The sequence below is a fragment of the Motacilla alba genome, chromosome 21, assembly GCF_015832195.1.
Source record: "Motacilla alba alba isolate MOTALB_02 chromosome 21, Motacilla_alba_V1.0_pri, whole genome shotgun sequence".
Taxonomy (NCBI): Eukaryota; Metazoa; Chordata; class Aves; order Passeriformes; family Motacillidae; genus Motacilla; species Motacilla alba.
The window spans coordinates 4,817,956-4,829,311 of NC_052036.1; the positions used below are offsets into that span (position 1 = coordinate 4,817,956).

The 11,356-nt window shown below is 40.3% G+C and overlaps 1 protein-coding gene across 1 annotated transcript; it reads right to left on the minus strand.

Moving 5' to 3' along the window:
- Nucleotides 1-2,101: 2,101 nt before the first annotated feature.
- Nucleotides 2,102-8,829, minus strand: LOC119710548 (arylacetamide deacetylase-like 4). The gene is made up of 4 exons (XM_038159764.1): nucleotides 8,612-8,829; nucleotides 6,144-6,360; nucleotides 5,157-5,220; nucleotides 2,102-3,747 (listed from the first exon to the last, which is right to left on the minus strand). The coding sequence occupies exons 1-4, from the start codon at nucleotides 8,765-8,767 to the stop codon at nucleotides 2,970-2,972; spliced, it is 1,215 nt and encodes a 404-aa protein (XP_038015692.1). The 5' UTR covers nucleotides 8,768-8,829; the 3' UTR covers nucleotides 2,102-2,969.
- Nucleotides 8,830-11,356: the final 2,527 nt, after the last annotated feature.

Below are 11,356 nucleotides of genomic sequence, written 5' to 3' on the forward strand. Positions count from 1 at the left end.
CAACTTCAACTGCCCTTCTTTTCCCATGGCCAGGTTTGTCTGAGTCTCAGTATTCCAGATACTCAGGTTAGCAGTGTCTGCACTCTCACAGGAATCAGCAAACACAGTGAATAACTGAGACAAGGAAGACAGCAATAAAAACAGCCAGAGTTTGCAGGATTCTGCCTGAGCAGAACAGAGAATGGGTATCATAGGCAGAGAATAGTGTTAAGTGCATTTAAATAAGCAACATTATTAATAAATAATAGAGCTAGTCAATTTGGAATGTTTTCTAATTTCCTGTTTATTCTAAAAATGCTATGGTATGTGAGTTGTAACTAGTGTGGTATAAAGAGGTGATGTGAAGACAGCAAAGCAGAGGATAACTGAAGTTCTGTAATACAGCACTCCAAACTTGAGTGGTTAGAAAAGGTAATCTAAAGTTGTTATGGCTTAATATGTGCTCTGTTATTAAACAGAAAGCTTCAGGCTATGAAGGCATAAGAACAAGTTCAGTAAAATATTGAAATCAAACCACACTTTGACCTTTTGTTATGTGTTTCAGGTACTCATATTGTGTGCCCAGAGCCCAAAGAGGTTTTCCAGGTTATTACAGACTCAGCTGGTGCTGACATCTGGTGATGGAATGATGCAGGGCAGTTTGCTTCCCCTTCCTTCATTTCCTTCAACATCTTCCTGTCACACAGAGCAGCTCAAAGTGTGTCAAGCCCTCCAAGATGCACTGAGCTTTCCAGTGTCTCACTGGTTTTCAGGATTCTCACTAGTTTTCAGGTTCTGACAGTGTTCCCATCTGCTCCTGGATCCTTTTATTTGTGTTACAGGGCTCATGGGCAAACTCCAGAGACCAGTTAAAGAAATGTGGCTCATGCCCACATTCTCTGGGGTTGATACCTCTGGATGGACCAGCCTTGTCCATACCCTGTCTGGAGGGCAGCTTGGGCTGTCACTTCACTCAGGGTGCAAACTCTGGAGGGAATTACCACCTCAGGCACCTCACCCTCTCCCTTGTGGAAGGAACTAGTTGTTTTTGTCAAGATGGGAAGGAACTGCCCCAGCTAAGGAAACTTACTTTGTCAACATTGTATTTTCCTAAGTTCTCCATAGGCAAAAATTCATCAATAACCCAGGAGCTCTCTGGGTTTAAAAAAAAATAAATCTGTAGTATCTTCATCATATGGTCTTTGGGGTGTAATACCCATGAGAGGTTTGACAGCTGTCAGCCTCTGTGTTATTATATCATTATATCATTGTATATTTTAATGTCAGGAATGTAGTGCTCTATCACTTCATGGACAAACTGCCACTGGTGTCACGTGAGCATTCATGGCACGGGTTGCCCGTGTGGAAAACAGGCAGCATTCAATAGTGTGCATTCAGCAGCACAACAGCATTCAACAGTGTTTGTGTGTGCCTAGAAATCGGGAAAACACTGGGGAAGATTTCCTGAGCTTTGTGCTTATTTGTATTGTATTCATTCCAAGATGCCATATGGAAGATCACTATAAAGTTTTCCCTTCTTCCTGACTACTTTGTGAGTGTAACTAAATGTAATTCATATTGTTCTGGCAGGCTTTCTTAGCTCATGCTGAATGTAAATAGCCATGCAGAGCATTGCAGGAAAGCCCTTCCCTTGGTTTTAGGGTGTCTTCTGTTGGATCATGTGTCTTACATGACTGTCTGCAGCATCCTTGCTTTTGGTTATAGTTTAAATGAGCCAGTGGGGGGCAGAAAACACAAAGAGTAATATCAGTTACAGAGAGTATTCTTTGAAAATTACAGAGCTAGAAATTTCCCTGACAAGAATGGTGGTAATTGCAGTATGGGTAGTGTTCCAGGTGTTAATTTAAGCAAAGACAGTCAGAAGTTTTGACTGTCAGTAAAACTGCATCCTCACCCTGGTTTTGATTCTTCATGGAAATGCATCCTGCCTCCAAGTAGAACTTACTGAAGAATTTAAGACAATAGAGTCTAGTGACATGATAAGTTATTTTAATTCAGGACATAAGATTATAACAAAACCTGAAACAATGACACTGTTCTACAACTATACATTCACCTCAGGATGGTGTAAGTAAAACATTTACTGACATTTCTGGCAATACTTGAGTTCATTTCTGAGAAAATAGCTTTATATTTTTGTTATGCCTTTTTATTTTGTATTGGTTTCCTTGCTCATTCATCTCTTGTTGTAAACAGTTTAAGATTGACGTGAACTTTAATTTTTTTTTTCCCTCTATCATTCTCCTTTCTCCCCAATGGCATTTGACACTGTCCCTCAAAGGGAGAGTCCTTCCTGCATCAGGCAGTGCAGGCCTACACTTTGTAAAGGAACTGATATTACTTTATATTCCCATGTATCTATTATCTATATATAAAATGTATATTTTTAATAGATGCTGTTTTCTTTACCCAATACTTGTTATAACATCTGTAATTCCAGTCCTGCTCTTTCTCTTCCTCTCCTCTTCCCCTTCTTTCATTTCTGTCTATGTTTACAGTTTTCCTGCTACATTCAGTTTTCTTTAAGCTTGTCTCAAACTGAGCTCTCACCAGATACAGGCTTTCTTAAATCTTTGACCATGCCCTTTATATACTGATCCTGTAGACTCACACCCTGTGACCTGCCCCAGGCTGTTTTCAAATGTGGTTTGTGTTCTAATAGTACCAGAACTTTACTGAACCAGACCACATTGCATACCCCATGCAATAAGGATGAGATCTTTAATGGCTACAAGAGAGAACTGAAGAGCTGGCAGAGGAAAGAAATGTAAATTCACCTGATTTTGCCTCTCCTGAGAGAAAATTAAGCAAAGGCCATCATGCAATCAACTTAGTGGGTAGAAAGAAGACAGATGCAATGCAGAAATATAAGGTGATGATTTAAGGAAAGGAAAATTGGGGATTTTTAAAAAATGAGTTTGTGAGCAAAAAGAGATAGGAATCAGGAAAAGAAAACAAGAAATGGAATTTTACATCAGTCTTAGAAAATTTACTATCTTTTTCAGGCCTTTAGTTCCAGAGCGGAATCCTACCACCCTACCAAACAGCGCTAAGAACACTGTTCCATGGAACCCCTCTCGCAGGTGGCACCAGGTCACTTTTATACCATGGTCCTCTAATCGTTTCTTGTACAGCAGTCCATCATCTCTAAGCACATCAAATTCACAGGTCAAAATGAAAGTCTCAGGAAGCTGAGCAATAACACTGTCTTCGGCCAACAGTGGTGAAAAAACAGGGTCCAACACGCACTCGGCCATTTCACAGATTTCTTTTGAGGGTAGATATGTTGGACTTGGTTTGTAACCTCTTGTTTTAAACTCATGAGGGATGTTGTCAGGACTCACCCACTTCTGATATTTCAGTCTCCGATCTTCTGAAACGTGGCAGCCTTTAAATAATTCTTCAGTGAGGCCCAAGTCCACATTAACATACTTCAAGCCAAGAACAAGGGTTCGTTCCTTTAGCAAAATGGGGACTCTCTCATTCTGCTGATAAGAAGGCAAATTTAAGTCCGCACACTGCAGAAAAGGATATATTAGGATTTGTGCTCTCAGCTTTGGGAGATCTCTTCTGTTCACCAGTGCTTGGGCAACAGCAGCAGTGAGTGTCCCCCCACTGCTGTCTCCACAGATGACAATGCGGGAAGGGTCCACTCCATGGTCTTGTGCTGTCCTCAGAAAGTGGATGGCAGCAGTGAGACAGTCCTCAAACTGGGCTGGAAACGGGTGCTCAGGAGCTAAACGATACCTAAATAGGAGTGAAAGTGTTTCAGCACAGTCATTTCTAGTGAATGGGCCCAAGGGAATCTTGTCATTCATTTATTTCTCTCAAAAGACAGGAAAATACTCTGCGATTACAATTGCAGCAATAGAATTCATCCAAATTAGTGCTTTTGATGTATTATTTGCTACTGTTCATGTTTGGGAGAGTCAGTACACTGTTCTACCTTTGCAAAATACTTCTTTACATATCTTGTAAGTGACTGAAGGCACATGAAAGTTTTTTTTGGAATTAGCTGGCAAGGCAGGTGTGTCAATCAATTATCATTAATTCCAGTTAGAAAATGAACATTTAACAACAAATTGTTAGACAATATGAGCATAGAAAATATGAGCATAGAAAATTGATAATGAAAATCTGAAAGGTTTTCAGTGTTCTGGAAGATGAATTCATTAAACACAATCAATGAGTTACTGGTTCTTCAAGTATTTTGGGATATAAACAGCAATTAGTGCAATTGTAATCAACTCTTTGCCTGAACTTTTAGACATTCTTTCTTTTAAAAAAGTATTACAGCTCATCAGAGAAATATTTTTAATGGTCATCTCAGGTTGACTACAAGTTAAATGTGGATTTCCTGCTTCCATTTCTTCATGCAAATTCATCATGCCTGCAAGTATAATTTACTCAAGAATTTAAAACAACAGAGTCAAGAGTATAGATTTCTTTTGAGGGTGGTATGTCGAACTTGGTTTGTAACCTCTTGTTTTAAACTCATGAGGTTCTTGTATTTTTCAGAACCTCTAAAATGAGTATTTGGTGTTCTGGACAACTGTGCTTTTGAGAGAAACAGTTACACTTCAGGCTTTCAGCCTAAGGTGGTTTGAATATGGCTCTAGAAAACAAAAACATCCTCATGTCTTAGTGCTAGCTACAAATTATAAAATTACTGTAATGGATTTCATTTGGAAATAAACAATTGGGGATTAGTTGACTAATTCCTCCTGAGAGGAATTAGTGCTGGTGAAAGGCATGGGATCATTAAGTATAGGTTCTGAATGTACTTCAGAAGGAGCTTGACTGCAGTAAAATGTCATAATACGACACAAAATGAGCGACACTTACATGCTGAGATGTTTAAGGTAAAAAATGGCTAGTTTATTTTTGGACTTTGATATTTATAGAATTTTAAAAGTGACTCTGGATTGGAGGATGAAATTGCTACTTCTCTAACTACACTGGTTAAACTAGCCATCTATCAATTCTCTCTTCCTCCAGAAAGGAATGCCAAACAATCATTATTTACATGAAAAGTGCGTCAGAAACTCCATTACAAAAATGTAAACATCAGAAGGCTTAGAAGAACTTCAGAAGAACAGGGTGGCAGTAAAGGCTTGCAAACCTAGGGTCAGAGTGTCTGGGCTGGGTGCACTTACCCAACACACACCACCACAGAATTGGTTTTCCTGCAGAAATAGCGGCAGGTTCTTTCGTAGGCCCCTATAAAACAGAATAGCTCACTGGAATTGTAACTTGCTTTAAAAATAAATGAAATGAAAAGATTCTGAAAATCTTCTCTCTCTAGTATAGCTAATGCTACACAACCTGTGTAGCATGTGGCATGGTCTGATCTGGGCATTGCTCGCCATTTCCTTACAGCTGTGTGAATCTTCTGGCCAGTAAGAAACCTAGAATTTAAACCAATGCATTGTTTTGGTCCCCTCTTTGAAAAGTTACAGCAAAGACAGCACCACTGCTGCCACTTTTGAATTGATTTTGAAGGGGAGAAATTGTTTTAAAAAAAAACAATGAAAAATCTGCTAAATCCACTACAAGAGTATTTCTTGTGCATGAGGCACCATCTCATCTCTTTCCCATTCAAATTCCAAAACGTGTTTTTACCTTGTTTTTCCACTATAAAGACACACAGCACAATACACACATACAAGCTTGCACACACTTGTGAACAAAAAATGCGTGCTTTAAATAAGAAATAAAATTCTAATGAGTTTTTTTCAACTTTTCACATAAGCATAAAGAGGAAGGAAGAAAATAGGTATTAAAAATAATCAGAGACTATTCTAGATGTGCAATCTATATAAAAGACAATTTAACATGATGCCTATTGCATGTAAGTAAATTGATTCTGCTGTCCTGATTTTTTTTTTTTATTTATAATGTTAAACCTACTAACTCTTGTAATTTAAGATATACCATATCAGAGCAGAAACTCTGTGGTGTGTGCTTGTGGAGTGTCCCTCACTGGGGATATTCCAGAGCTGTCTGGACACAATCCTGTGCCCTGTGCTGTGGGATGGCCCTGCTGGAGGAGAGAGGTGGGACCAGATGATGCCTGTGGTGCCTTCCCTGGCCCATTCTGGGTGCTGCATGTACTTACAGCTCATCTTATTTCTATTACTTACGGATACTTCCAAGCTGGCCAACTCCTCCATGAAAATAAAGAATTCCCCTTCTTTGGGTATTGTTTGATGTTTTTAGCTGGTAAATTCTCACTTTAACCCTTTCAAACCTTAAGTCCTTGATAAGAAGACGTGCATCCTTTAATGGTGGTATTGTCTCCATTATAACCCTGAGGAGATGGACCTCTGAGATTATACCTACTTTGTCCAAAAATGTTGCCTGGTGATAAAAGAAACCACAAAAGACCAAATTAGTGTAAATTTCTACCTAACCTGGAGATTGATAATGAAAAATTTTAAACTCCATGGTCAATTCAGTAGGAAAACAACCAAACTATTAATAGTAGATAAAAGGTGTCAAATACTTCACCTTGTCAGGTGTTTCAGTAGCCATGTGCCTGAACAAAATACAGAGAGAGTAGTTACAGTATTTTAAACTTTAGCTTTGGATGAAGAAACATAGCCAATACTTTTGCTTCCCAAACTCACACTGTGTTTAAACTTGCAGGGAAAAAATCCATAGCATCTACCACATCTTTGTCCTCCTGACCAAGAATAGCTTTGAACCCACGCTTGATCATCTCACAGCTCACTGATTCTTACTTAAACACTTGGGCTAAGGTTTTTATGTCACTGTGGGCTCATCTACTCCATTGCATCTGCATGGCTTTAAGCTGCTTCACTTGTAGCCTGCTCTAGTTTATTCCTGCTCAAGATGAAAAATATGAGGCAGTATCACCGTATTTCCACTATATTGGACTCAATTTTGCACTACTTCCACAGCAGACACCTCTAATGGGTAATTCAGTTCGTTGTGCTGCCTTATTCATGCATATGCATTTCAATGAGAATGATACATATAAAGGTCTGCACTGCATAGATCTTAAAGACCTGCCCTTCTGGTTTTCATCTCATATTTCACAGAGCTCCTGTGGCTCAGTAATGTGATCCTGTTAAATTTGGTGTAGGTATCCTGTTTTAGGTCATCTGAAGAGCTGACCCCATACACAGGAAGGATTGTCTTGTGGCAAAGTTATAGTCTCATATCAATTCCTTCTATAGAACTCCTGGTCCATGTCCATGGGAAAATAACTTATTTATTTGAATTTCCCTCTGGTACTTTCTTTCCTCACACTAATACTTTTGTAACAGTGAAGGTTAAACCTGCAGTTAGCTATATCTGCATGGAATATGGAGATAATCTTTGTTTTGAAAATACTGAAAAAAGGAGTCCTCAGAGACCTTACCAACCACAGTGTTTTGGTATTTCCTTTTGTCCCAGCTGAACACTGGATATACTTGTACACACTAATTTTCCATGCAGTTTTGACTTCATGGCTCATCAGCCCTTGAAAGAATTTGGCACAAGTAATTTGCCCAACAGCCATAGCAAGAGTTGCTACATGACTTGAACTCTACTTGCATTTAAACTTTGCTTTAACCCTCCATTCATGTCCTTATCTCTCTGCTGCTTTCAGGCAGTGTGTGACAGTGCTTGTGCTTGGCCTCTCACTGGCCAGCAGAAAGGATGCAAAACTGTAAGATCAGAAGTTAAAAATTACAGTTAAAAAGCAGTGTTGAGGCCTGGGTGTGGCACCAGAGACATAGTGAGTCACCTTCTTGGGAGCTCACTGACTTCAAACAAAACTTACTAAGCAATGGGGCAGGGAAAGAAAGGAAGAATTAACACCATTAGAACATGGAATTGAAGTGAAATGTAATGCACAGGTAAAGAGACTGAACAGGTTTATTTTTTCACAGTTTTAACAACTAAGAGAAGCTTAGTCTAGGTATCGCAGAAGAGTTTTTAAAATGACTGAGGCAGCAGTTAATTCAGGACAGGATGATTGATGAAGCAGAAAGACAAGTGGATGTCATGTTTTAGTTTTGAAAAGAAACAAGGATGAAAAGCGAGGAAGGATCAAAAATGTGCCAAAAACAATGACACAGAAAATCACTTTAGGTATTATGTGTACTGTCTCAAAGAAGAAAGTTGTTCAGGCATATTGAAAGGCGAATGATGATGAATGTGGCAGCTCTCTTCAGATGCCTCATGAGGAGAGTGACAGGGTTGTAGGAGAGAGCTGAGATCACAGACATCATTTCGCTGCTCACTCTGTAAGCAGGCACGGTGCTATGCCGAGCAGAAATTCCACATACACAGGGCAAGTTACCCTCTAAGCCTTCCAGCAGTGCCTTGAGGCAGCAGGCATGAAAAGCTACAACACAGACCTTCAGAAAAAAACTGGGAATTGCACAGTCTGCCCAATTTCATTTTTCACAAATACTGCCTTTGGTGCTGTATAGCAAAGAGGGGAGTCTATTAGGAAGGAATCTGTTTACATCACCTAATCAGTCCAGTTGCATATTTGCAACTTATTTAAACATTGATTTTAAAAAACACCACCAAACCATTATCCCTCTAACAGAAACAGAATTAAAAACCCAAGCTTTAATTAAGTTTTACTTACCAGACCAAGCCCAAAATTCATGAAGTAATGAAGAACATAAAGCTTTTGGCGCTCACTGATTCCATGAGGAATTTCTGCTTTGGGGTGTTCATAATAGAAAGCAATTGCCACAATACTAGTCAAAACAGCAAGAAAAATGGCCAGCAGAAGTTCCATCTTGCTGTGTTGGTAGGAGCCCGAGAAGGAACCAGCTGTGGCCTCCTCCCCCTTTTTCAGACTTTTGGATTTCTGCAGGTAAAGGCACAGGATTAGCTGTTCTCGTCATGGCTCATAATCCAGCTTTTAAAAATGCCAATAGGAAGATGAAAACATGTGGTAACCAACCATACAATTAGACAGTAACAATTAATTGTGGGAGAGGCTTGCATAAGGGTTTTTCACATTTGCAGGAACAAGGCTGTGCCCATCACAGCAGAACTATGACTTGATGGATCATGGTAGTGGCAGTTTATGGGAAGACAAAAACTTGTTCTGCCTCTCTGTTTTTTGATTACAGGCACATCTTTATTATTTGTGAGCTCCTGCACAGCATTTCTTGGTAATCGTCTTCCGAGCTGCTCAGGTTCTTGCTTTGTTGTGCCCCCATGCTTTGCTTTTTCAGACTTTCATTGAAATCAAGGCTCAGTGTCACAGACTTGTTTCATCACCTGTGATGGCAGATTTTGATGCTGCCATTGCACCTTTGAGTCCAGTGGAGCCAGAGGCAGCTGCAGCCTGGTCCGAGAGCTGTTCTTGCCTCATCCTCCTCAGTGGCTCTTCTCCTACAGCAGCAGATTTTTGTTTGGGTTTTTTATCTGCCTCTTGGCAGTGCTGCAGTCTCTGTCTTCCAGGAAGATACTATGTACAGATGTCATTCCAGGTAGAAATGTGATTCCAAGTGAGGAAAACTAGACTTGAACTTCATGGTGTCAGTGCTAGTAGCACTGACTAGACATCAGCAGCCCACTCTTTTCTGTGGTGAGCTCTAGGATCTTCCTCTGGAGCTAACATATTTTTCCATACACAAATAATCAGTGATAAGATTTAACCTGAAGCAAAAAATGTCGTAAAGCACAGCTCATGTGATGTCATCTTTGGGAACAGTGTTTTTAGCAGTCTGCTTATCCTGTGAAGGCAGCAGATTCTCATTCTGAAAAATCACAGTGTAGGTAAAATAAGTGTGTAAATTTTTCTTCTTAAATACTAATAAAATAATATAAGGGATCAGCTGACCTTGAATTGTATAATGAAATGAAATTAAAGACAGAGAACCCCAGGGCTTTAGCATACATAGCCCATGACCTGCAAAGGAAATGGCTCAGGCTTGGTACCTGACTTCAGAAAGTGTTTAGAATGAGCAAGATGAAGCTTCACTTTTGAGTCTGGTGTTACACTTTCTGAGAAGCAGCTGATTCCATGTTCCACTCTCTCTGTTTCTGCCAAACTGTTTCTTCATTTTATCCAACAGCTCGTTGTGGATTTTCATTTCCCAATGTCCCTGTGCCTCTCCCTCCCTTGCCAGAAGGTTATTCAGATGCTGAGTGTAAAATCAGATTCCTTTTTGTTTATCCTTCTGGATAATGGCATTTGATGTCCATCTCGATAAGGATTTAGGTGAAAGGCCTGGCAATTGGGACACTCTTGGGAAATGGCAGTGCACAGAGGGTTCAGCTTTCTTGCAACTCAGGCAAGAGCATTGGGAAATATTGTTGCACAAAACCCAGCTGCAGCTCCCTTCTTCAGCATTGAATAGCGAAAGTAATTAAATGGCCTATGCTAAACTCTGCTGTCCCAGTGGGTGAGGTGAGGTCTAAGTACACCTACCTGATTTGGCTCTTCTGGGGATCTAAGGATGCTCTTGACACCTGTGACAGATCCTTTGTACTGCAGTTCTTACCATCTATGGTTCTTCTGTGATCTAAATCTTTTTGGTGCCAATTCATCCACAGCTGATAGGTCTTGGACTCATTTGGGCATGTTGACAAGGTCTGGACTTCGCAGCACCCCCAGGGGCTCCTCACAAAGACTTGATGTGCTGGAAGCTGTCAAAGAAACAAACTAGCTGGTTTCTGAAATAATAATGCGCTTTTTCCCTTTGGCATTCCTGGTACAGAGTAGTACTTAATGCTGTGTAACCTTAGTCTCAGCATTCACAAGCTTGAGGCCCAGGATGGAGAAAACCATTCCCTGCATAATCTTCCAAATAAATGCTGTCTCTAGCTTCTGATAATTTTTTGAGTTTGTCTCTGCTCCTGTGAGATAAAGCAGGGGATAGACCAGGCCAAAGCCCTATTTTCTCCTCCCAGGGACTCCCTTTCTTATTAATTTCCAGTGAAAAGCTTAATGTCTGGGCCCGAAATCTTGTCATTCCTTGTTCTTTTTCTGTGACATGGGTGCACATGCAAGGGGAAGGACTGAGCCGGGTGTAGCAGTTGTAAAATACTCCCTGCCTCTGGATCATGGTGCTTGATTAGCTGGCACCAGAACTCACTGTCAATGGAAGCCTGCACTGGGATACAGGGAAACATTCCAGAGAAAGTGCTGTGTGACCCAAGAAGCTCCTTTCGGGTTCTGCAGAGCATGAGAACCATCTGGTGCTGGAAGCCTGAGCTGAACAGGAGCTGGGCTTGCCAGTCCTCACTCTCTGGCTGCATAATTCCCTGAGGAATGACTTTGGTGTCCATAATTCTGTAGGTGGCATTGTACTTGGTTTTTTGTTGTTTTTTTTTTTTTAATTTGTACATGAAAATATCATGCTTTGGGGAC